Source organism: Telopea speciosissima, chromosome 10 (assembly GCF_018873765.1).
Source record: "Telopea speciosissima isolate NSW1024214 ecotype Mountain lineage chromosome 10, Tspe_v1, whole genome shotgun sequence".
Classification (NCBI taxonomy): domain Eukaryota; kingdom Viridiplantae; phylum Streptophyta; class Magnoliopsida; order Proteales; family Proteaceae; genus Telopea; species Telopea speciosissima.
Genome location: NC_057925.1, coordinates 61838201 through 61865470, shown reverse-complemented (window position 1 = coordinate 61865470; position 27270 = coordinate 61838201). Strand labels below are relative to the sequence as shown.

At 41.3% G+C, this 27270-nt stretch overlaps 2 protein-coding genes and 1 long non-coding RNA gene across 4 annotated transcripts; 1 reads left to right on the top strand and 2 right to left on the bottom strand.

The window, feature by feature from the left end:
- Positions 1 to 42: 42 nt before the first annotated feature.
- Positions 43 to 16949, bottom strand: LOC122643964 (protein WHAT'S THIS FACTOR 9, mitochondrial-like). 2 transcript variants are annotated; one of them, XM_043837545.1, is made up of 2 exons: positions 15554 to 16949; positions 43 to 199 (listed from the first exon to the last, which is right to left on the bottom strand). In XM_043837545.1, the coding sequence occupies exon 1, from the start codon at positions 16882 to 16884 to the stop codon at positions 15598 to 15600; it is 1287 nt and encodes a 428-aa protein (XP_043693480.1). In that variant the 5' UTR covers positions 16885 to 16949; the 3' UTR covers positions 43 to 199; positions 15554 to 15597. The 2 variants fall into 2 exon arrangements, with proteins under 2 accessions (XP_043693480.1, XP_043693481.1); XM_043837546.1 differs by lacking the exon at positions 43 to 199 and adding an exon at positions 1458 to 1576.
- On the bottom strand, positions 5197 to 20360 carry LOC122643966. Its single transcript, XR_006330203.1, has 3 exons — positions 20168 to 20360; positions 9060 to 9074; positions 5197 to 5209 (listed from the first exon to the last, which is right to left on the bottom strand). It is a non-coding gene; the product is annotated as an uncharacterized LOC122643966 (long non-coding RNA).
- A 1006-nt stretch (positions 20361 to 21366) lies between these two features.
- On the top strand, positions 21367 to 26413 carry LOC122641929 (F-box/kelch-repeat protein At1g55270-like). Its single transcript, XM_043835268.1, has 2 exons — positions 21367 to 21718; positions 24921 to 26413. The coding sequence occupies exons 1-2, from the start codon at positions 21659 to 21661 to the stop codon at positions 26169 to 26171; spliced, it is 1311 nt and encodes a 436-aa protein (XP_043691203.1). The 5' UTR covers positions 21367 to 21658; the 3' UTR covers positions 26172 to 26413.
- Positions 26414 to 27270: the final 857 nt, after the last annotated feature.

Sequence of the window (27270 nt, the reverse complement as noted above, 5' to 3'; positions counted from 1 at the left end):
ACATTATTAGTTCTTCCGTCCCAACTAGTTTTGTCATATTTGGACTCGTTTGACAAATGATCGTGCCTGATAATTTCTCTGAGCATCATTGTTCTCTATCTTGCAACATCTTTTGGTTCTTGCTTCTTGTCATTTGACATATTATAGAGTACTTGCTGATGCTGATTCTCCTGAACAGCCTCTAAAATTGACAGGAAACCTGTATCAAATAAGTCATTTATTTGAGCAGCTACAAATGAAGATTCAACCATCTTGTGCAAATTTCACCTGGTCTTCCTTTTTTCTTTTTCTTTTTTATAATTCAATTATTTATGTAGCATAGTGGTTTTATGTGTGAAGGAACAAGGAATTATCAGAGTAGTCTTCACAAGTGTTCTAAATTTCTATCCAAAAAAAAAAAACAAAAAGGAAAAAGAGTTTTGGGTTCTTTCTTTGTTCTATATCTCCAGGCGTACTCCAAATTCTAGGAATGCTCCAGTCCTATGCATAATAAAGCTCTTCCCATCTTGCTGATCAATTAAATGAATACACAATAAAACCAAGAAATTGTGTTGATATAGAACAAGAAATGCATTTATTAAGCAAATCTTGCCTAACATAGATGAGCAGCCAATATTTTTTTTGCCAATAAGAACCCAAATAGAACTGTAACAATAACAGCAGTTGAATCACCACCTGGTCATAAGAAAGAGAGGAGAAGATGAGTGAGGATGAGGGAATACTGCCTGCTGTTTGAGAGAATGGCAGAACACTCAAACCATGGGTATGGAGAAGTTTCTATATTAATACAAAAAGCAGAAATTACAAGTAGGCCCTTGAGGCCAGAACTTAAAACTAGACTTAAGTGTAGGACAGAAAACTGAAAGACCATTACAATATTACCCCTACAGAACCATCACAAATGTAACAAGAACAAAAAATAAACATGATGAAATAAATGCAATTGTAAACGCGATGATACAGGATAAGACGAGCCATCTTTACACTAAATATTTTCCTGGGATAACTATTAGCAGACAATACCTGTAAAATCAAGGTGAAAACAATCTAAGTGAATGCATTTAAATGTGAGAATTTCATAGGGGACATGGGAAGAAGTTGGTTATATGTTGTTCACATACCTAACTGCACATTAGACTCTTCTGGAACATCAGAGAGATGCTCCTTAAACCAGTTATATCTGACCGGCATGGCTTAAATTCATCGTATTCAACTTTCAAAGCTTAGACTAAAAAAGTCATCATAGCTTGGAAGGTTGAATTAGTGAAGATTCCTGTAAAGAAAAAATTAAGCAAAGAAGGGACAAGAAAGCCCAAAATTATCTAGTAAAACACACACAATGCTAAAGAAGATGACTCGTCACCATCAAATATTTCATCTTCAACTCTCTCTCTCTCTCTCTCAAATTCCTCCCCCCCCCCCCCCGCTCTCCCGGCCCCCAGGCGAAAAGAAAGCGCAAATTACCCACAAAGCCAAAACCTCAATTTAAGAATGCATTCTGCAGAAACCCTAATGACAAGGAGTCTGCCCTCGTTTGGAACCAGGACAACCCCAAATGGTACCCCTATAGTTGAACCTGTTCAAAATGCAGGTAAGCCAAATTTATCCGTTATGGGGTGGGGTGTCCTTAACTTTAACAGCCACAATAAAAACATTGAAAAAAATTATGTGATTCATGCTGAAAGACAATTATCTAGTAAAATACACAAATAGAGAACTCTCCTGCCCCTTTCCCTTCATAATGCACACTATTTCTGATAAAACCTTAAAGCCATTGAGAACAGCGGATCATAAGCCATATCATCTCCCTCCCCTCTCTCTCTGAACTACAAATCACTACTGATAAAACCTTGAAGCCATTGAAAAAATCAGGTCAAAAATCAAATCTAGTCAAACACACAACTAGAAAACTCCACCCCTCCCCCCCCCCCCCCCAAAAAAAAAAAAAAAAAAAGATGCACACAAGTACTCGGACGTGCGCATCGCCTATGGAACAAGGCAATTTTTGGTTATCACATGTATCAAGGCCCCAGAACCAGGAAAAGAAGATGAACTATAAAATTTATCTATAAAAAAAAACTATATAATTAAGGACACCGTTCCCTTCATATATTTTACAGTTCTTCCTGTTTATGTACCTTGTAGTTATTGAAAATGTGGTATGGAAATTTGCAGCGGAGGTGTCTGAGTGCAGCAATAAGGAAGAGTGATACATTATGCATTAGAGAGATTAAAGACCAAAGGTGACTTGAGAAGTAGTGAGAAAAGATAAGAATAGCGTAGGTCCGACAACTAACATGACCTTAAAAATGAGTTAAATGGTGGAACAGAATTCTTGTAGCTGAGACCATTTAGTTGTTAAAAGGCTTAGTTAAATTGAGTTCAGTTCAGTTGTAGTTAAATATTATTAAAAGTTGAAACATGAAGAACTATAATATATATGAGGAATGATTTCCTTGAAAACCCATCTTCTCTTGGGAAGGGATTCCTTTATGGCCTTAATTTATGCAACATGGCAGTTTGGATGGGGCCCAAATTTTGTGGACAATTACAGCCTGGGTCCTCTGCTTACAAATCAATCACTGAAACAAATGAGTGGTTGAAAAGACTCCAACAGTTCGAGTTGCCACATCACCCTTCCATGTAGCACAATTAGATGGACAACATATGAAGGTCTTACTATGTAGCTTGTGCAAAGAACCTTTCCCAAATAGAATAAATAACAAACTAAATTGGACTGAGTTTTCCTTGACCCATGTGGTGAAGAGACAATCTCTTAATCCAAGGGATCTCGTGGTTGGATGGTACTCAGAAAGGTATTTTAGCCCTTCGTAAGCAGGGCAGGAGTTAATGATGACATTCACTATTCCAGGAGTAAAATCAGAGTGTCAAACAACCGTGGATGAAGAGATTCTTTTTTCACCCTGGGCGATGGAAAACTTCGCCAACTAAATTACTATAAAATATAGTTTTATTATAGGGTAATCTTCCGTAGCACTATAGCAAGTGAAGTGGATTGTTTCACTATCACTTTTTTGCCCATATTTTTCATTCACGTTGTTCAGTATTTTAAGGGTAGTTATAGGAATTTCACAACAAAGAAGATTGTACCAAATCCCTACTTGGGCTCCTCTCCCCCTCCTCCTCTGGTAGCTTCCTCTCCTCCTCCATGCATAGGTCTCCCAGCCGCACCTTCCACGACCCCATTAGCATAGGTCTCCCATTCTCTCGTGAACTGGCATCACCCAAAAAAATGAGAGAAGAGAGGAGGGAAAAATCAATTCGGGCTCTTTAATGGAGATTTCAAGACGTGAGTTTTAATGTGTGTGGCTCTGTTGCAAGGAATTCTGAAGGGGGTTTTAACTTTTAATGGGTTTGTTCCCAACACGAGATCATGATAAATACAATCCTCTTGTTCCCCCACCTCTCTACCAGTGTCCCTCAATTTCTGTGTCCCTGTCCCAAACTCGCTACCAATGCTTATTTCTGCTAGGATCTGCTGCTGGTTCTTTCTTCTCCAGTTCTCCTTCATCGTCTTCTTCGTTCTCGTCTTCCTATTGCTCCTGTAAATTGAAATCAGACGGCATCTAGTGTACCAGTAGTTGTAAATGTGAAGCAACGAAAAAGGCCCCAATGTAATTCAACTTTTCAACGTTGGATTGGCTATGGAATAAAAATTCCAGGTTAGCATTGTCGCATCTACTGCTTCCTGCTTCCTGATTCACTGATTATGGTGATTTCTTGTCCGTCATTTTCTCTCAGATGCCTAGTGCTTTGCTTCTTAAAAAATATCTTGATTTCCTTCAATAGCGAGAGAGGGAGTGCTCCGAGAGTCACAGTGGAGGGGGTAGAAAGAGAGAGGCAGGGGAGGGGTGCCGGAGCCGGAGCCGGAGCCAGAGCCAGAGAGGGAGTGTGAGAGGAAGGGAGAGGGAGAGCCGAAGGGGCAGGGATTTGCTACACTGATTTATTTAAAATGAATTAACAAAATTACCCTTTCACTCCAACTCAGAAAAAATAACTTGTAAGGGTAAATAAAAAGTAGTGAAATGAATTGCTTTACTCTCTATAGTGACAAATAGAAGGACCCTAAAATGTATATGTTGAGTTATGTAACTCTATAAGGGTATTTTTGGTTTTTTCACTTGTTTATTCCTTGTTATTAGCATAGTCGGCTGTACAGGGTATTCTTGTAATTCTGCGTTATTATTGAAAGATATAAATGAAAGGGCTGAGTGAACAAACAACTCACTTAAGCCATTCTCTTAATTTCTGTCTTGCTAACATGGTATCAGAGCAGGACCCTAAAACCCTATTCTGATCTAAGTCCAAAAACCCACCTCCTTCCCTCCATCGTTTTTCCCTTCTTCCTTCCTTTCTTTGATCTTCTTTCTCCTCTTCTTCTTGGTTCTTTCCCTTCAGCTTAGGACAGCACTAATGAGGTGATCTTACGATCTAGTTGCTGCCCTTCAAACCACCTCATCTTCTTCATGACATAAACCACATTTATGCCCGATAGTTGCTGCCCTTCTCTTTGCGATTTTGAAGTTTTCCAAGTTTTGAAGATTCAGCCTCGATACCTGTTGTAAGATGATCTTCTCTTGATTGGAGCTTCCTTTGCAACCCTAACCAGCAACTATCAACCTTTCCCTTCCCTCTTTGCAGATCCTAACCTCTAATCGATCTTTTTTTTTCAGTTTTTTGTTCAAAAAACCTAACTCCAATCGATTTCAGGGTTAGGGCTGCTGGGCTGCCTATTGGTGCTGCTTCTTTTGGAGCTATTTTCTACCATCACAAGCCTCCCTTGACCTCAGTTTCAGCCATTGTTTGTGCAACTTTCGAGAGATCTCTGTTTTCCCCTTTCTTGAGATTGATTTTCTCTCATATCGATATCAAGGTTCTTGGTTCTTAGTTGTTGACTCCATTGGGTCATTGCTTGTTCCCTTCATCGTTTGGCTGCTCCAATGACAGGTTCAGACTCTTCTTCTGCAACCTTTGGGCTTGATGGCCAGTCCCAGACAGATTTTCTGCCCTTGGCTGCTCCTATCAAACTCGATGGCACAAATTACCTCAAGTGGTCTCGGACTACCTACTTGACCATTGCTGATCGTGGCCTTATTCTTCGCAAGAGAAGTGGATGTCACATGATACTATGGTGATGTCCTATTTGGTCCATTCTATGCAACCAGATCTGTCCGACAATTTTTTGTTTCTGGAGACAGCCCATCAAATCTGGAGTGCCGCCAAGGAGACTTATGGATGCGTTGGGAATGATGCTCAAGTGTATGAGATTCGCAAGAAGGCCCATGACACCACTCAGAAGGAGCTGTTTGTTTTGGCGTACTATGCTGCCCTCAAAAGCTTGTGGCAGCAATTGGATCATTACTCCGACTATCAGCCCTCTACACCTGCTGATATTGCTGCTTATAGAAAACACGTCGACAAAATTCGTGTATACGACTTCCTGGCAGGTCTGAGTGTGGAGTATGACCCTATTCGCGTGCAAGTGCTGAGCGGCTCTCCCTTCCCTACACTAGAGCAGTCCGTTGCTTTAGTTCTACTGAGGAGACTTGTCGAGCTGTGATGTTACATACTCCTACTGTTGATAGGTCTGCCCTCTAGATTACTTCCAGCCCCACTTCCATTACCATTACTGTTGGTGGTAATGCTGCCTCCAAGGAGCCTGTCAAGTGTGAACACTGCAACAAACCTTATCACACCAAGGCTCAATGCTGGAAGTTACATGGGAAGCCTACTGATTTTGAGGCCCAACGGGGTCGTGTGAAGTCCAAAACTAAGGCCAATCTTACGGAATCTTCTGTTGCCGCTGCTACTGCCCCCCTCTACTGACATTGGGCTTACTCGGGATGAACTCTTGGCTTTCCGTGACATGCTACAGGCCTCTTCTGCTGCACCTACCAGGGCATCTGCACCTGCTGCCCCTTCTGGTTCTCAGTTTGCCTCAGGTATTCCAGTCGGTAGTCATTGTGCATCAGCTGTCTCTGTTCCTTGGATTATAGACTCCAGTGCCACTGACCATATGACTGGTTCTTCCCATGTGTTTCACCAGTGTTCTCCATCTTCTGGCAAGGATAGTGTTCGAGTAGCTAATGGTTCTCTTTCTCCTATTAATGGAAAGGGTTTCATTTGTTGCTCTTCTACCCTTACATTAAATTCTGTTTTGCATGTTCCTTCCTTTTCTACCAATTTTCTTTCCATTAGTAGTCTAACTAAAGATTTGAACTGCAAAGTAACTTTCTTTCCCTCTCATTGTGTCATACAGGATCTGGTGAAAGGTCACACGATTGGGGGTGGTAAGGTACATGGTGGTCCCTACATACTCGACACGGGTCAGACTTGTCCACCGTCAGCTCCATCCCTTACTCATGAGTTACATTCAACCACTTCTTCGGATCTCCATCTATGGCATTGTTGGCTTGGTCACCCTCCTCTTCCTCAGTTAATTAAAGATTGTATAAAGGATGAGTTTTTAAGTGAAGCTTGTGTTTTGGCTAAACAGACGCGTTCCACTTACTCTCCATTAAATAAAATAAGTATTTCTCCCTTTGCTATAGTTCATACTGATGTGCGGGGCCTTGCCCATTGTTTTTCCATTTCTGGCCATAGATGGTTTGTTTCCTTTATTGATTGCTTTACTAGGACCACTTGGGTGTATATGATACAACACAAGAGTGAGGTTTTTCGATTTCAGCTATTTCATCGTATGGTTCAGACCCAATTCAACGCCACATTAAAAATTCTGCGGAGTGATAATGGCAAGAAATACATGGAAGGTCAATTCCAAAATTATTTGGCTGAAAATGGCATCCTTCATCAGACCAACTGTGAAGACATACCGGCCCAGAATGGAGTAGCTGAAAGAAAAAATAGGCACCTTCTGGAAGTGGCTCGGGCAATTATGTTTGCACGGCAGATTCCTCCTCAACATTGAAGTGATGCTATCCTCACCGCTGCCTACCTCCTCAACCACATGCCTACTTCTGTTCTTGATGGTCGTGCCCCTGTTGACCTTCTTCAAGGCTCTTCCTCCTTTGTAGTTCCCCTAAAAATATTTGGTTGTATTTGTTATGCTCGCAACCATCATTTCATGGCAAACTCGATCCTCGGAGCATCCGGTGTATTTTCTTGGGCTACTCCACCATCCAGAAAGGTTACAAATGTTATCATCCACCCACTCGGTGTACATTTGTTACCAAGGATATTATCTTGCATGAATCCCTGGCATATTATTCCCAGCCACCTCTTTAGGGGGAGCATGATCCAGGGTTCAAAGATGTGTCTTCTCTTCTACCGGCTCCTATTCAGGGGGAGCCTTCTTCTCCAGTACCTCCCACCTCAGTCTCCTGTATGACTCCTATTCAGGGGGAGCGTAGACCTGTAAGTCAGATTCCTATTGATCAAGTCTATACCCAGAAGCACAAAGAGCAAGTTGAGACTACCACTACTGTACCACTTCTCCAATCATCAGAACTTGATCCAGATCCAGACTCCACTACACCACCTGGTAAGGATCCGTCTCTTGATTTACCTATTGCTACCCACAAAGGCATTAGGTCTTGCACCCAACATCCCATTTCCAATTTTGTTTCCTATGATGCTTTGTCTCCTTCCTATCGTGCATTTGTATCCTCTCTTTCCTCTATTTCTATTCCTCAAAAATGGCAGGAGGCAATTGCAGATCCAAAGTGGAAAGCAGCCATGATGGAAGAGATGATGGCCTTATCAAAAAATGAGACGTAGGAGCTGGTGGTTCTTCTTTCGGGCAAGAAACCAGTTGGTTGTAAATGGGTATTTGTTGTCAAGCAGAAGCCAGACGGAACTGTGGACAGATTTAAGGCCAGACTTGTGGCCAAAGGCTTTACTTAGGCCTATGGGAATGACTATCAGGAGATGTTTGCTCCAGTTGCAAAGCTGATTACTGTTCGGGTTTTACTGTCATATGTTGTCAATCTAGGCTGGGATTTGCAGCAATTGGATGTAAAAAATGCATTCCTCCATGGAGAGCTGGAAGAGGAGGTTTACATGGAGGAGAGCTGGAAGAGGAGGTTTACATGGAGGTTCCTTCAAGTTTCTCTTATGACAAGACTGATGGGAAGGTTTGCAGGCTGAAGCGGGCATTATATGGGCTGAAGTAATCCCCTAGGGCTGGTCACACCTTATTCATCAAACGAAAAGGGGATAAGGTCACTCTTCTTATATTCTATGTCGATGACATAATTGTGACTGGTAATGATTCAGCTGAAGTTTCCCACCTGAAGACCTTCCTGGGTCGAGATTTTGAAATAAAAAACTTAGGACAGCTCAGGTACTTCTTTGGGATTGAAGTTGTCCATTCTCCCAAAGACATTTTTCTCTCCAAAAGGAAATATGTTCTAAACCTACTCTCAAAGACTGGTTTGTTAGGATGTCATCCATGTAACACTCCTTTGGAAGCTACTACTCGTCTGCAAGAGAAGGATGGCGATATCAACGGTTGGTAGGAAAACTAATCTATCTCTCCCACATTAGACCGAACATTGCATTTGCCTTAAGCTTGGTCAGTCAGTTCATGCATGATCCCTACTCCACACATATGACTGTTGTTCTTCGTATTCTTCATTACTTGAAGTCAGTTCCAGGAAAAGGGATTCTCCTATCTCCGCATGATCATCTTCGCATTGAGGCGTACATAAATGCTGACTGGGGTGGTAACTCTGACAGGAAATCCACTTCAGGTTATTGTACTTTTGTGGGAGGTAACCTTGTCACATAGCGAAGTAAAAAGCAAAATGTGGTGGCAAGGTCCAGTGCTGAAGCCGAATTCCATGCCATGGCCCAGGGCATATGTGAGTTGTTGTGGCTTCAGAGTTTACTCCAGGATTTTAGTGGTTCTGTTCATCTTTCAATGATGTTGTATTGTGACAACAAAGCAACAATCAACATTGCCCACAATCCAGTGCAACATGATCGTACCAAGCATGTGGAGATCGCCAGACACTTCATCAAGGAGAAGTTAGAAAGTGGGCAGATTTGTTTATCTTTTGTGAAGTTTGATGATCAACTTGCTGATGTCTTCACTAAAGGCCTAAGTGGAAAGTTATTTCATCCTAGTCTAGTCAAGTTGGGCATGTGTGATATATGCTCCAACTTGAGGGGGAGTGTTGAGTTATGTAACCCTATAAGGGTATTTTTTGTTTTTTCACTTGTTTATTCCCTGTTATTAGCATAGTCGGCTGTACAGGGTATTTTTGTAATTCAGCCTTATTATTGAAAGATATAAATGAAAGGGCTGAGTGAACAAACAACTCACTTAATCCATTCTCTTAATGTCTGTCTTGCTAACAGTATAATATATATGACTTATGTAACTGTAAATACAGTCTAAAATGTAATATATGGTGAGAGCTCAAGGCATTGGCCCCCACCTTAGTGAGGAAAGGTGGCACAGGATCCCTACTGTAAGCCAAGTAGAAAAGAAGTCACAGAAAAGAATCTTCTTTCTCCCATCTAAAAATTCTTTGGTCCACTTCATTTGAGTTTAGTTGGATCTCTTTCACTGTTCCCAAGGGGTAAGCCATACTTTGACCTCCCAACCATTTACTTTCTTCTGAACAAATGGTTCAAAGAAATCTGCTCTTTGATGCAGCAAAACTTAAAAGACTGGCACTCACAATAGCTCCTTTGTCTGCTGTTGGTGATACATGCTTGGTAAAGCATCCTGAAGAGAACTCTCCCCGTTGCACATCATCCCAGAAACATATTTGTCCCCTTTCCAGCATTAAGTGAACTCCATCATAAATCTTTCCATACTTAAAAAATTCCTTGTTAGAAAGTACATTGTAGTCCCATCCCCTAATTATTGCAAATCATAAAATCTTCTGGTTATCTCATCTGATTAGTAAGGGAATCTTCTACCAGCCCTTCTTTAAAAACAAAGTGACATAAATAATACAGTATTCCCGCTCCCCAGGAAACAGAAAAAGGGGAATGGTTACCTAGTACAGAAGAGGGATTTTTTCAGTTAATCAATAATAGGCGGTGAGAACTGCATCACACCAAAAATGTTTGGGAGCATGCATATGAATCATTATAGACTGGGCAATCTCCAATAAGTGTTTGTTTTTTTCATTCAACGGCCCCATTTTATTGAGGTGTATTCGACAACTCGTTTGATGGAGCATACCATGAGTAGAACAAAAATCAAATATCTCACGTTGTGTGCATTCAAGGGCATTATCAGATCGAAAAATTTTAACAGAAGCATCAAATTGAGTCTTAATTTCATTATACCATGAAACAAAAGAATCAAGATGAGTTGTAAGTCATATAAGATGATTAGACATAATTGAACCTTTTATAAATTCACTTACATACAAGGAGTTATATCTAAAATATGAGGGATTAGTAACTTCAGAACAAACTAAGGTCATATGATGTTGATACCACATATGGTAGTGAACATAGTACCATCGTGCCAAGGCGAGCCCAGGCAGACACCTTGTTGCCTCGGCGCCTAAGGTGTGCATATACAAAGGGAGGTTTAGATGTAAACTATAGGATTTCCTTCCTCTAAGATGTAATTTTAAGGGGGGTGGGATATATGGAAAACGAAAGTTTTATTTTCTTTGACTCGCAAGGAGCAAGTTATAAAATAAAGGGAAAAGTACTCGTACACCCCCTGTACAGTGGCCTGATTGCTTGATACCCCAACTTTTTAAACAATTACTTGAACACCCCCTGCATTTTACGATTTCTTACAAGTAGCCACTGTCCGTTAGTCAGTCACTGTTTAGTGATGATGTAATGGGTTAAAAAAATTCTAAATGCCCAAAATTACCCATTAAGGGTAGTGAAGTGACCCATTTACCCTTTGGTCATAGTAAAGGGTACCTTCCTTTTCATCGTTGAACAATCCCTCCACCCTCCACTCTGCTGCTGCTGCTATCGTGATTTGCAGTCGACGGAGAAGACGAAGCAAGCCTTGAATGGAAGTATGGAACCCTCAACCTTTGTGATCCTACCGCCGGCCATTAAAAAACCCCCAACCCTTCCCACATTTCTTTCCTTCTCTGTTTTCCCCTCCAACCTGCAACTACTTCGACCATCATCACTTAAAAACCAGAGAAGCACAGATAGCAGAAGCCCAAGAGTTTGAAAATGACCATGGAGGGCCCTGATGCTGGTTGCAACTTGCAAGTGAGAGACAATTAATCACAGGTATCTTCGTTATGTAAACAAGAACAAAAAAGATCAATCTGCTTTGTCCCCTACCGAAGATCTGTCTCGGTAGGATTAACAGAAGCAGTGGTGGCATTTCCATTCGGATTAATGTTGCAGCAGCAACAGAAGAATGAGAAGAAACAGGGGTTAATTAATTAATTAATTAGCACAACACAAAAGGATTAATGAAGATGTGAAGAAAAGGGACGAAGAAGATGATGAAACTCAGATCCGAATAGAAACAACAGAAAAATCCATGATATTTTAGGGAAGGCTGATGGGCTCCATGAGCATAGGAAAAAGGATGAAGCAAAGAAGCCAATAAGAAAAGAGAGAAACCTTTAGAAGGGAGACAGAAAAAGAAAACAGCGGGTTTAGAATCTTACAAATCTATTACCCACGGCCACTTGATAACAACCACATGCCCACTTTCCAATTGCTGTTCCCCATTTCCACATAAAGCCAACAAACACAGTGATAAAAAATCTGCAGGGAATTGGACCACGAAATCTGTTGTACCTCAGAGAAACTGCCGATAGCATTGGAAAGAACCAACCTTGCACAGCTCCCGTCAATCTGTTAGCGCTGAGTTCCACCGCCTCCAACTGGGGGTGCACGGACTGGTGAGGGAGAGTAAACAGACCTTGAATCAGACCAGACTTCCATTGAGTTTGACCATGGATGCTATTAAGGATAAGAGAAGTGAATCCCATGCTATGCACCAGTACAATAGACATGTGTTGAATCGGTGAGCCTTCGTCGGAAATTTCAGCGGTGAGACATACCTTTGTCAGGGAGTTGCAGCGGTGAGCCTTGCCAGAAATTTCAGTCGTCTTCTTCACCTTCACCTTCGCCGGCAATGGATTGAATTGATTTGGGGTTTTTTAGGTTAAAACCTTTAAAGAGTAGGTTGGTCATTTTAACATCACAAGTTTCCATTGAATAACATATAAGGGTAAAATGGACTTTTCCATTCGACCACTAACAGAAGACTAACACCGTCAGGTTACATGGGGTTCAAGTAATTGTTTGAAAAGTCGGGTTTATCAAGCATTCGGGCCATAGTATAGGGGGTGTACAAGTAATTTTCCCTAAAATAAAAAAGGAAGAATTGCCTAGATCTACTAGATTATAAAAAGATTTACAAAAATAGTAGGTATAAATTATGTTTTACCATCACAAGGTACAATGTTGAAAAGATTTACTGAATCAGCCTATGAGTAAAAATAGCTAAAGGAATAACCTAAAATACCCCCAACTTCCTTCTCTCTCTCTCCTTTTCTTCCTCCTCTGATTAGGGAACACCTCCGTACTCCCTCTTCGTCTTCCCTCCCCCTCCCTGCAAATCTGCCCCGCACCACCACCGCCATCCACCCCCTCTCTCCCTCTCCCGCTCTCCTCCCCATACCTCCTCCTTCCCCTGCAAACCCGCCCCACCATGTTCCCCTTCCTTAATAAATCATTCAATAAAAGGGGAAAAACCACACAGCTAGGAATATAATAAATTAAGAAACCACAATCTCTTTCTCTCTCTCTTTATGGATTTAGTTTCCTTCCCTGGGAAGGTGTGCCTTTATTGAAATCATGGTTTCTATTTGTGAAGTTTTAAAGCCAACCGACCCTTCTAAGAGCATCCTTCCGGAGCCAAGGGAATTTTGTATTTTGGGTTCAAAATTTCGACCATGGAAAATAAAGAATCATAGTGTTGTGATTAAGTTGTCGAAACTGATAGATTTCATAATCACAGCTTCAAAGTCGTCATTCAAATCATCAGCAAGAGATAAACCCCCCCTCCCTCAATTACAGAAAAAAAGAGGAATATCTTATCGAAATTTTTTCTAGCAGAGGATGAGATCTTCCCTGTTAAGGCAAGAATATATAAGCAAATCTTTAACAACTCTCTAATACCTTGAAGCAATTAAGAGGAAGACCTATAAACACTAATCATCAAAATTTCATTATTATGGGCGAAATGTACAGAGGAAACGATTCATTTAAAAGTATGGTGGGGCGGGTTTGCAGGGGAGGGACGGGGTGGCAGTGGTGGTGGAACGGGGCAGATTTCAGAGAGGAAGGTGGGGCGGTGTTTCAGGGAGGAGGGAGTGCGGTGGTGTTCCTTTATTGGAGGAGGAAGAGGGGGAGAAGAAGAATGAAGGAGAGGGAAAGAAGAAGCTGGGGATATTTTAGGTTATTCCTTTAGCTATTTTTACTCATACGGGAATTTGGTAAATCTTTTCAAAATTGTAACTTGTGTTTGTGGAACATAATTTATAGCTACTATTTTTGTAAATCTTTTTTAAATTTAGCAGATCTAAGAAATTCCCCCAAATAAAAAATATCTTCATTTCAAACATAAGTTTAACAAAATGAGACCATATAAAAGGGCAATTACCCAGTCTGGTCCCGCCTATACAAGGTCCTGGGTGGGGTGAGTTTGGAGTTGGTCCTAACCTTTGCCACTTTTGTGCAAAGTGGTTGCCCTCAAGACTCGAACCTGGGCATTTGTCATGGCAGCCCAAACCTTCTACCATTGCTCCATATCCACGCAAGCCGGTAGAGAACCCTTGGTTGAAAACTGGCTAGTGAATAGGGATAGAGTTGATCGAACATGTAGAAACCCATTGGTCCCCAAAACTAACCTGCCCTGTATAAAGAATGTGTCGTAGCATCAAGTCAAGACTGGTTGGTTCAGACATTTACTCCATCTTCTTTCTAGATTTTAATACCTAAAAATTTGTTTCTTTAGTCAATTTTTTATATCAGGGTTAAATCAAAGCTAAACTAGTAGAAATTGAACCAAAAACAAAAAGGTCCAGCCACACCTAACTTTCCAAAGTATTTACTGTTCAATTCAGAATCTTTTGCACGAGGCTCCCGCCACTGTGGGGACTGGGGAGGGTCATAATGTACGCAGTCTTACCCCTGCTTTGCGGAGAGACTGTCTCCCAACTCGAGCCCGAGATAACTAGGTCGCAATGGAGCAACCTTACCGTTGAACCAAGGTCCGCCTCTAATTCAGAACCCTTCCTGGTGAAGGGCCGCTTAGAGAACGGGAAGATGAGATGGGAACTCAGAGTTGCGGGGAGAGAAGAGAAAACACTAACCACAAGGACACGCAAGCTGCTCAAGCAAACTCAAAATTTCATTCATTCTAATTTCTCTCTCAACGATGGTTACAAGGTATAAATAAAATAAAATCAAAATTAGCCTAATCTGAATGAATGTAAAACTGAAACTAACTTGCAATCAAACTCTATCTCCTATTCCTACGTATCCAATTCAACAAAACATGATTAAAAGACATAAAGACTAACTAAACTACTACCAATTCTTATTGGATAAAAAAAAACCCAGGTTGAGCTGGTTCTATCTGGGTTAGGGTTTCCAAACTTGGTCATGCACTCATGCTTGTCCAACCAGTCAAGGGCTACTGCATCACTTCCACAAAGGTATCTAAATACATCTTATATCTAACTTTAACACTAAAACCTAACTCTATCCAAGATCTATAACAAGGACTTCTATAAGATGAGTTGCCTCAATTTTGAAATAGACACTTGCCAACAACTGTATGAAATAGTTTATGTAAGCATATAGAAACAACATCGGATTCTTTTGTTTTGCTAAATGTGATTTAAGATGATATTACAACATCACACTGACTGTACAGCATGGCTTCATAAACACGTATGTGTGCACCTTTTTCCATAATTTAACAATACCCTACAAATTGCATATGCAATGCCTAGAGTGTAATTGTCCCTCTTTTTTCCTTTTATATTTATGAAGATAACTGGTATTAATCAATTGGACAGTCATGACCCTGAACATTCCAATTTTGACCATATAAGTTGATGAAATATTTTAGAGTCCAACTTATAAAGCAGATGTAGAAAAGTAAATTGATCTTCCAACATATAAACAGCTATATGAAGAAAAGCATCTATAGATGTCTTAAAATTTCATAGAAATTAAAAAAGATATATAAACACAAGAAATGTAATAATTTAATGAAAACTACATTTTGCATCTCTTATTAACATTTCAATTTCTTCTATTTGATGGTATTCCCATTTCCATTCATATAAGCAACTAAACCCATCAGTAACTAAAAAGTGTAAGAGAAAATTGTGACAATATATAGAAACAAAAAGGAATAAAATCACCATTAGCTGAAGTATGTGAAAAGAAGAGAGAAATTGATTGACCAACACAAATAATTAGCAGACAAGAATTTCATTCAATATGCAACTTAAGAACCGCAATCTTTCAAGATATGCAACTCATTCATGCATCTTTGTATGTATAGAAGATACACTGGCATGCTAATCCTTACCACAGGAAGAAGCTGTCCTTGTGAAACACTTTCAGATAATTGTGCTATTCATCCTCAGAATCCTCTGAGATGTCCTCCTCATAGCATTCATCGCTTGTCTCAACACCTTCCTCCTCCGGGTCTGATTCTTTTATTTCAACCTCTTCCGGATTAACCAGACCCTCCTTTTCTGGTATCAAGTTCACACCTGTAGCCCGATAGAGCACCCCAGTCCTCATGACATGGTAGTACTTGTCCCTAATTCGGGCAAGGGGATGTGGGTCTGCTAACTTCCCTCTCCTATACCCTTCTTTTAGTGCCACGGTCGTCGTTTTACATTTCAAAGAGAGATAAAATATCCCTGGGTATCTCGTAAAAATCCGTGTAAACCTATGAGGTAGATTCAGCTCCTGTCTCAAGGGCCTGAAGTAGTTCCTCTTAGTCTTCTTGTGAATAGTCAATCTCAACAGCTCATGCAAAACCCCGACAACCCGTTTCTCCATAAGATCACTACTTGGGTCGATCTGTGAAGAGTCCTCGTATGGTGAAATGTAAGGCAGCTTTTGAAAATTTTCCATCCAAGCCTTCACCTTATTCTGGGCGCCGTATCCCCTTGGGAAACTCATTGGGAATGCCAACGCCGTTGTACCCCTCTTAAATTGCCGATACGCGTCACCGAATTCGGCATTTTCATTGTTCTTTTGCAATGCGGACACCGCATATTCGTCTCTCCATTGCGCAAGGGTGAAGCACGAAAGCCCGTTCTGTGACTCAACGATACGAAAATGATCTGGGTATTTGGGAATTATAGTGGTGGCGAAACTGTCAGGCAAACCAAGATCCCATTTCAAATGGAGGAGCGATTTGAAAGGAATGGCCTTGCTTTTTAACATCATTAGGACCCTAGTGAGCCTTTCGACGGTATCGGCCTCTTGGGCTTGATGTATAATCTGTTCTTGGGTGTCCAGCCGCAGAGCTGTGTCGGTAAGACGAAAGCAAGGGAGGCTGGCATAGCGAGAATGAGGGAATTCATAGAAGAGAGTTGGGTACCTGCGGATGAAGCGGAGGACGGGAACGGTAAGGCCGAGGTGCTTCTGCCAGTCGGAGAGAGACCTGGCGGTGATGAAACCTGTGGGTGATCGTTTGATTGCATCTTTGAGGAGAGAAGCAGCTTTGAGATCGGTCTCTCTGTCTATAATGTGATCGAGGCCTTTGTTCTTCACCCATTTCAGTCTCACCTTCACCAGTCCCCGCCATTGGAGCTGTTGGTGAAGGTGAAGCTTGCTGGTCTCACGGGTAAGGGCTGAACGAAGATTCGGTAGAAAATAGAGAGCTGAACTGGTCAAGATCATGTGAGCTGAAGCCTGAAGCGCTTGCTCCGTGTTCTCTCTCTTATGATTCTTCCCTTCCCTTTATATGGTTTTCGGAAACCAATGCTTCAGCGAGTTCGTGCTTGTGTATGCATAAACTGTCCACTGTCATCCATATAGCCATATAGGTCATAAAATCGGTACCTTAGTCGGTTCCGAATTCGACACGTATCGGCTGTATCAAGTCGATTCGAGTTAATAAAAAAAGGGGGCAACAGAATGCTAATGGTTGTGTAGCCCTACACCAGTGTAATAGGCAAGCCAATGAAAGTCCCCATAGAGGATTCGATGTGATTTTTTTTTTTTTTTGGTAAAAGATAAATTTATTGTAGAGAACGGGAAACACTCCTAGTATTCGAAGTCACAGTTTCAGAGAACAAGGAATCGGAATTGGACCAGGTCATCTTTCCCGCAACGGATAGTACCCTCCTGGCAAGGCAGTCTACTAGAGAATTAGCAGCCCTTGGAATATAAGCACAAAAGTACAATCATCAAAGTAGGATGATTCAATGTGATTTTCAATTTCACTAGGGATCGAAGAAGAAGAAGAAGAAAAAAGGGGCTTTTCTAAAATCAATATCAAATTTGCTTTTCTAAAATCAATGTCAGATTTCCATTTTACTCTTGATACCATAGTCTTACGAGCACGTGCTCGTTAAACAACGTAAAAATGAGGAAATTGAACCCTTCATGGGAGTGTGGAACCCGCCTCTAGGGTGTGGGACCCACGCCTCATGGTGGGGTCAGATTTATCCCCACCCTTCCCCATGTGGATAGCAAATGTGGATTCGTGTCTTCATTTATTTCAAATAAAAGCAAATTTAAAAAATGATACAAACACATGAAAAAAATTTTAAAAGAAATTTTGTTAGAAAATGAGAATGAAAATGACAGAAAAAAAAACCCCTAAATGATTCTCTCTCTTCAAAGTATGTGTTGCCATGGATAAATTATAAGTCGCAACAAAATCTAAAACTGAAGTCCACTCCTCATTCCTCTCTCCAAAACTACATTCTACATATACACCTTAATAGCATCTACCATATATCCCAACATGTCCATTTAAATCTTCCCCTATAATAATCTTTTATTTTTTACTAAAACGGTACACTAAACCATTCATGTGTTCCCAAATTGTGTTTTACTATTTTTATCCGATCCATCTTGGGGTGCGTAGCGCTAATTATATTGACAACCTCTTTCTCATAATATAATCTTTTTTTTATAAATTTTTTTTAATTCTTTTTAATTTTTTTTTATGGCAAATCATAACATAATCTTGATGGATATATGTTCTGTGCCTAATGGGGTCCACTATAGTGTATGAGTACTAGATTGGGTCAGGCTAGCATGGGATAAGTTAAAGGGTTTGATTTAACGCATTCCATCAGTTTCAGAGCTTTTGGTGTATTGGTCAAATACCTAACATTTGGTATCAGAGTTGGGCACTAAGTCAAGGGTTCGAGTCACGAAAATAGCTACCTAGGAGAAGGGCTACCTAGAGTAAGAGTGAAAGCTACCTAAAGTGAGAGCCGCTGAGGACGACGGCTGCGGAAGCATGGTGGTCTATTATGTGCCTAATGGGGTCCACTATAGTATATGAGCACTAGATCGGCCCAGCCTAGCATGTGATAGGTTAAAGGGCTTGATTTAACACGTTCCATCAACTTCGAAGCTTTTGGCGTATTGATCAAGTACCTAACAATATAATTCTATCCCTAAAATTTTTCCTCTTCATATGACCTTGCTGTCCATCTATGTATGATATATTGTTGAGTAAATTACTCCCCCCTCCCCTAGATTATGCTCTAATGACAAACCCCTCCCCTGGGTATTGAATAATGACTCTCCCCTCCCCTGTATTAACAAGATTCTATCAACCTTATCCATTTTGACTGACGGTGTTAAAAATGCAAATAAAATGACAATAATACCCCCATCTCTACCTCACTTCTTTCTTCTTCCTCCTGTAACCCCACCCGCCCCCACCACTCTGCACCACCGCCACCCCACTCTTCTTCTTCTTCTTCCTAATGCATCTCCGAAAGCTATACCAGTTTCCATATTTAGGTGTGAAAAAAGCTCGGCAGAGATTGGAACCCTTATAAAACTCAAGTTGGCGACTTAGAGCTCATATGTCTACCAATTCACCATCGTCAAGACCGATCTCAATCACCTCTGCTAAGATGTTACGCCATGAGAGGAGGTTGGAGTGGTGCTCATATGGCCCAACAAAGACCACCCATCTCTCTTCTCTCTTTAGGCTCTTGAGTATCCTTTCTCTCATGGTTGAAATCACTGTGATTCCCATAACCTCTTGAAGATGTTTGATTGTTGCAGTGGTGCCCGAGCCACAGAATATGAATGCATCATCTGTTCCTGCGCCTAAGCAATTTTTAATGTATGTGGTTGCCTCCTTCACCACCTTAGTCGTCTTGTGCCCCACATAGCTGTCACTTGTATGTGTGTTCCCTGTAAATCAATTCAAAATGAAGTATTTTCCATAGAAAGGAACCAAAAGAGAGGGCTTCCAGTCAATCCATGGTGGTTATACGAGTCTATAGGAGTCAGTGGTGGAGTAAATGGTGGAGAAGGCATAGGAGTTAAAAATGGGGTCTCCACACTGGGGAGGATATCACTCAAGCTCCTACTTCTTGACCCTTTTCGGCTTTTTTCACTTTTGGATTTCCCATCATCGGACTCCAAATCTTCCTTCAAATCTTCTTTAATGGTGAAGAGGAATCGTGGAGGTCCACAGAGATTCTGCCGCATCAAGAGTTCCAAATCCATGGCATCATCTTCAAAGGGTTTCAGTAACAAATCCGTATGTGGCCCAAAATGAAGGATAAGTTAATTCTCTGTTTTATGACCATGGGCTCTTGTAATTCTCACAGAGGTGCAGAGTTCCTGAGGGTTCAAGGTTGTGGAACTCGACAACGGTGGTTTGTTTTTTTCCAGCAAAACGTATAAAATAGCTCTCTTGTAGGACTGTTGTAATCATCTTCAATCTCTCTGTTGGTGACCCTCTTTTTCCACCATAACAAATAGTAGAGCTCTGCAACAAGAGCTAAGAGCAGACAACCGAACACCAAAATTAGACCAATTCCTAAACTGCTCAAAGGCCTCATCCTTGCTCCAGAATCACATTCCACATCTACTGTCGCTATTCTTTCTTCAAGATCTCGCTTCAATATCCAAAATCTCAGTTAGGTCTGAATTTTCCTGTACTACCAATCTCTCTGTTCTCTAATTGATCACCGAAAACGATCATCAGCAATCGTGAGACTGGGAGATCCAGAGGGTTTGGCTTCGTTACTTTCCGCGATGAGCAATCGATGAGGGATACTATTGAAGGGATGAACGGATAGGACCTTGATGGTAGGATTATTACCGTCAATCAAGCCCAGACCAGGGGTGCAGGCGGTGGTGGAGGTGGTTATTGCAGCGGTGGTGGCAGAGGCTATAGAGGTGAAGGCGGCAGTGGTTATGGACGTCATGAGGGCGGCGGTGGTGGATACAGCCATGGTAGTGACCGTGGCTAAGGAACTGGTGGTGGTGGTGACCATGGCTACGGAAGTGGTGGTGGCGGTGGTGATGGTGATCGTTAGTTAAACTAGAGAAATGAGGTTTTTAGGATTTTGATATGGTTAGGGGTATAATTGGAATATCACAAACATAAGGGTATTTTGGGGTTTAAATGAATATTTGTAGGGTGATGTCATCACTTAACAGTCATTTTTAACGGAATGGGTATGCTTGATAGAATCTTGTTAATACAGGGGAGGGGAGAGTCATTACTCAATACCCAGGGGCGGGGTTTGTCATTAGAGCATAATCGAGGGGAGGGGGGAGTCATTTACTCTTTATTGTTTTATTGTACCTCATTGATGTGCTTTCAGTCTTGTTTTAGACAACACTTTCCCATTTTAAATACATAAAATTTTGATTTTCCTTGATATAGTTTGACTTGATTGAGTCACCAGGGATTTATTGTGGGGGAGTTGAGTCGAAACCTGATTTACTTTCAACATGCAAATATAAACCCGATACGGTACGAATATTGTCTTATAACTCAAAAAAAAGTTAAAAAAGAAAAGAAAAATGGTGTTTTGATTTGGAATCGAGCCCATACCATCTCAATGATATCATGAACTAAATCCATGATCAATAGTAGTAGTTAACGTCAACGAATCCAACGGTCGCTGAAGGATAGCATCTATGTAGGACGAAAGACCTTATATCCATCGTAGGTTAACTCTGATTTTGTTTTTCTCCCAACCCCACCTTACTAAAGGATTTTTTTCCCCCTAACCCCACTTTAAGGAGTTGACTGGTAAATAATAGTATTTGGAATATGATCTTATGTTCGTGTTTTTCTGATAGGATCTGATCTTATGTTCTTATTGTCTAGTGGTTAGAGTTAGACTGTAAGAGACTAAAGAGTAGATATGAAAATTGAAAACCATGGAGAAATCAAAATGGGTCCAGCTGTAATCTTCAGTCAGAGGGAGACACAGATGGACGAGAAGGGGGGTTACAGTTACACTGCCCTCACGTTCTGATGCTTTCGTTTGTTGTTTATTGTTTTGCATTGGAAGAGATATAGACAAAGCTTTCCATTTGTGGCTTTTGTTTTTAGGCAGTTACACCGATTGAAGCACGAGAAGCTCGATCCAAGTCTCCTGAGCTTCTCTTATAACCTTTTTGCTGATTCTGGGGTTTGCTGGAAGTTTTTGGATGAACTTGCTCTTCTGAGATGGAGTCCGGTGAAACTTCTTCGAAAGCGGAAAGAGGCGTCCGACTTCAAGCTCCATTGGTAAGCCCACTCCAGTATTATTGTCATTCGTTGCTTTCTCTTGTAAGCCATTCAATTTCCGAAGGTACCCAGATGAAATTATGGTTGAATTTTCAGTCTTTGAGGAAAGCTTTGAAATTTGATGTGCTTAAATATTTGAAGAGCTACTGGGTTTTTGCTTTCCCTTTGATTTTGCTTGATTATTGCTACTTTTTTAGTTTTGGGTTTCAAATCTAGGGATGTGGAGGTGGGTGAGTGCTACATTTTCCTGTGGATGCCTTGCATACCTAGGATGTTGGTGTTGGAGGGTCGATTATGGAATTCGGTTCAAATCAAATGATGGGCAGATTGGATACTAGATCTGTTGGTCTTGGAAGACCGGTGGGTTCGGTTTTATTGTTTTTTTCTTCTGTAGGAGATGAGTCCAGTAAACTCGGTGGTTTAAGTGCGAAGTATGGGACTACTGGTGTTTCTAAGTTTGATGGCAGTGCTTTGCTGGGGGGTGGGGGGAAGTTGTTCGATGAGAGTAGTGTCTGTTTGAGACTAGGATCCCATTCATGCTTTAGTCCTGTATTTCCACCTATTTAGGTGGCTATAACCTTTCACTTTTTTTTAATGAATTTATTGTCCTACCCTGTTGTATATTTGTCTGTAGATTTCTCATTTGTCTTAGGCATGAGTATCTGCTGGGGATCCTGTGGTATATTTGGCTATAAATTTCTCACTTGTCATGGGTGTGAGAATCTGCTCGGTTTGGTTCCCATACTAATATTTCAAGCCTAATTTTTGTTTGCTGCTTGATGCTTTTGGTGCCTGCTCCTCTTGAGAGACCTTTCTGGCTATAACCCCCATTCTTGCTTTTTTCGATCTTCTACTTACTGCTCTTCTTGGTGGTACCTACTTCAACTGTACCTCTATTGATATATCTTTGAATTCTTCAAGGGTTCTTGGGACAGTTGAATATCAACTATTGGATTCCATTTCTGTTTTCATCTTCACTATTATCATGATCATGATCAGAACTTTTGTAGGATATCAGTTATGGATAGGGACTGTAAAAAAGGTTCTTGATGCCATATTGATGGAGCTCGGGATCAAGCAGCCTGGAGTTCCATTTATTTCACCTAAGAATATTTTTCTGATTTTTTTTTTTGGGTTCGACATGACAAGGAAGCATGTTTAGGCTTTGTTGATGGAAAGAATCCAGCCACTTGATGGGGTTGGAGTCCACCATGGGTGCCAAGTGTATCAATGTCCAAGATACCGCTACTTCTTTTTGGGAAAACAACATCTTGAAATTTAAAATATTTGCCTTTCGGAAAATATTTTCTCCTTTCTTAATCCATATACAATTTTGAATAAGTTATTGTTTGTAATTTAATTAGATAGTGTAGGTCCTAAGGTCCCGAGCATATCAATGTATTGTGTTTTCACTTATTCACATATTGGTGTCGTGAGAATATGACACTTCGGTATTCATTTTGCACATAGAAAGTGAACTAGGTGCAGGTGGGTCAGGTTGGCTAAGGCTTGAAAATTGACCACTCTGACCCCTACTTCACACTCTCACATCCCTCCCCTCCTTTATGATTTCCCCTTCCAACACTTGCATCCACCCTACCCATCTCCCAATCATTCAAATTCCTCCTGAAATTGGAGTCCAAACCCTCCTTCCCACCCCGACTTCCATATGATCTTCTATGTATGTATCCTTGTTCCATGCAATGCCATTGGAGTCTCCTTTGACAGTCCATCCCCACTCCAAGAATCATGTCAAAATTTCAACCTCTTCCCATTGCCAACCTAGAATTTCATTTCCTTTTTGAACTTCTCGTTAACCTTCCAAACGCCCTTCAATGCTCCTTGCCCATAAGATGTATTCACCTCCCTAGTCTCCCAATCCCTTTCTAACAATCCAGTACTTAGGAATAATCACCTCCTTCCATAAAGCCCCATCCTCCTCGACCAATATCCATAACCATTTGCCTAACGAAGCTGTATTGACTACTTTTCTACTTGTCTACAGATAATTTCCACCTATGATTTGATCAGCCTGGGATTCTAGTGTCAACTCTTATCATATTTGGTGGGTGGCAGTCACAAACAATCCGAGAAAAGTGCATTCTCTGAGTGTTGCGCTTGAGTGAGGAGTTGAGAGGGTGGTTGGGAGGATGAGGAGTGAGAGTTTGTGAGAGAGATTTTCTTTAATAATTTAACTAAGGGTATTTTTTTCATGAAAATGTATACCAAAGTCCAAAAAGTCAAAAGGTCATTTGTACTTTATAGATGGATAGCTTATTGCTTTAGCTGCTTCATTCATACTCTTCTCTTATAGGTTTCATAATACCCCTATATATTCCTCCCTATTTATTTAGCCCTGGATCCCCCATTAAAGTTAGTGACTTGAACCCCACTGGCTTCCCCGCCTCCCACCTCTAATCCAGGTATCAGCCTATGTTTTAAAAAGTGAACCTGGTAAAAGGGTGTCGTTGCAGTTTGACTGGGGGGGGGGGGTTGATGATACTGGTTAACCTGGTGAATTCAGACAACTTTAAAATGAGAAGTAATATATAAAGGCTAAATAACATGTCACATTTATAGTATTTATATACATATATATCTATATCTATCTATATGTATGTACTTATGTAAGAGTTAAGAGATCTGATTCATTGCTTTTTTATGGATGGCTCAACCAGTTAGGTGGGTTAATGGTCCAATAACGTTGGATGCATATCCAGCTTTGAACTCTGCTATCCGAGCAAACTGTTTGGAGAACTGTCTCTCATTCATAATTGGGTTTTTTAAGTTATTGAGTCATACTGTACAATTGGTGCAACGGTTAGGTTGCTCCATTGGGACCAAGTGGTCGTGGATTCAAGTCTCTGGAAACAGCCTCTCTGCAAAGCAGGGGTTAAGGCTGCGTACATTATGACCCTCCCCAGACCCCATAGTGGCGGGAGCCTTGTGCACTGGGTACGCCCTTTTTTTTAGTCATACTGTACAATGAATCCACTTTACTGATTCACAGTTCTAGGTTCTATTTCCAGTCAGCCAGCATAAATGACTTGCTTCTTCAATTTTGTGTATCTTTGCCCTTTTCCAGTAATAGATTGTGGTTCTGTTCACAATTCATCACTCCCCCCTTCCCTCCCACCCCCCACCCCCCCCCAAAAAAAAAAAAGAAAAGAAGAAATGTTTTTGACCATGGAATTCATTGCAGGTGGAATCTGTTTCGTGCTATTGCAGAGTAGATTCAGGCTTAAAAACAGTTGCTGGGGCAAGAAAATTTGTCCCAGGGTCAAAACTTTGTATACAGCCTGATATCAAGACTCATGCACACAAGACCAAGAACTCCCGCAGGGAGAGAAGCAGAGTCCAACATCCCCTTTTGCCTGGTCTTCCTGATGATCTTGCCATTGCGTGTCTCATTCGGGTTCCACGTGTTGAGCATAGAAAGCTCCGTCTGGTCTGCAAGAGATGGTATAAGCTTCTTGCTGGTAACTTCTTTTACTCACTGAGAAAGAACCTGGGAATGGCAGAGGAGTGGGTGTATGTTATCAAACGAGACCGTGATGGAAAAATATCATGGCATGCTTTTGATCCTACCTACCAGATGTGGCAGCCGCTTCCCCCTGTTCCTCCGGAGTATTCTGAGGCCCTTGGATTTGGGTGTGCAGTTCTGAGTGGTTGCCATCTCTATTTATTTGGGGGCAAAGATCCACTTAGAGGATCTATGAGAAGGGTCATCTTCTACAGTGCCCGGACAAACAAATGGCACTGGGCACCAGATATGATTCGAAAACGCCACTTCTTTGGTTCTTGTGTCATTAATAACTGCCTATATGTGGCTGGTGGAGAACGTGAAGGGATCCAAAGAACCCTGCGGTCAGCCGAGGTTTATGATCCTAACAGGAACAGGTGGAGCTTTGTTGCTGATATGAGCACTGCGATGGTGCCCTTCATTGGGGTTGTTTATAATGGGAAGTGGTTCCTAAAAGGACTTGGTTCTCATCGCGAGGTCATGAGTGAAGCCTACACTCCTGAAACCAATAGTTGGGTCCTAGTTAATGATGGGATGGTTGCAGGTTGGCGCAACCCCAGCATCTCTTTGAATGGGCAGCTCTATGCATTGGACTGCAGGGATGGATGTAAGCTACGGGTGTATGATGGGGCCACAGATTCATGGAACAAGTTCATAGACAGTAAGCTCCACCTTGGAAGCTCACGGGCCCTGGAGGCTGCTGCACTTGTCCCCTTGAATGGGAAGCTTTGCATCATTCGCAACAACATGAGCATCAGCCTGGTTGATGTTTCTAGCCCTGATAAACATGTGGAGAGTAACCCTCATCTTTGGGAGACTATTGCAGGGAAAGGGCACTTTAGGACTCTTGTCTCTAACTTATGGTCCAGTATTGCTGGGCGAAGTGGTTTGAAGAGTCACATTGTGCACTGTCAGGTGCTTCAGGCATGAAAACCGGTGGAAGGCTTCCCAGGAATCTGCAACTCCTTAGAAACTTTTCTCGATCCCATTACTTTGTCACAATGAGGTTTTTGCATTCAAAACAGTATGTTCATTAGCAACAGTGCATCAGTTAGGTGCTGTATGCTCCTTCCTGGCATGCTGTATTCGCTTTGTGGAGATTGAATCATCGGTTTGTGTTAGAAAATGAACGAAGATGCTCAATTTTGGATGGGAGTCTTGCCTTTGTGTCAGACTAGGAAGAAAGATGAAAAGCAAGAGATGATGGCTTAGAGGGATATTTTTCACATAGCACCACCCCTTTCAGACTGAAAAGGGGCTGGTGAAGAAATGGGTATAAGTCATTTTGAAATTTGTTTTAGGGGAGTCCAGAACAACATGCGCATGGGCCATTGCACCTAGCAACTTGTGGCTTTGATGTGTGTGTATTTTTTTTATTTTTTTTTTGTGGATTATACCTTAGTATTATGTACTATGTAGAATGCTTTGTGAATACAACTGGATATAGAGATCAGCCAAGGAAATCGTATACATAGATACATTTGGGAGGGCATCAAGCAATTTGAAAATAAAATTTAGGTTGTTGCGATTGATTTTCCTCTACATCATAATATTGGAGGCCCAGGTGCAAGTCCTGATCAGAACTTCAGCTTGGGCTGTATTTGGTATGAAGCTTCTAGGAATGCTATTCTTTGATTCTGATGAGAGGTTCTGACGATCTTCAACTGTAAGTTATCCTAATAAAAGAAATGAAGTTAAGTGTTGGAAGCTTGCTTATCATTGACTGCAAGACCAGCAAGAGAGTCACTTTAAACCCAGTTCCCCTGGTAAATGTGGAAAATCCATGCTCAATCTACTGAGTTAGGGGCTGGCGTCAGTCAACTCCTGAAATTGTATGGGTGAATCGCAGAACTCTAATTTGTTGTGAACTGATAATGGATCAGAGGGATGGCCATAGGAGAATCTATAACAGAACATTTATAGAGAGAGAGAGAGAGAGAGAGGAGAGAATAAACCTGTACTTTATCTCATGGCCCTGCCCAAGCGATCAATTAGACCAAATAAAGATTGAAATTTGAAAACAGACAAT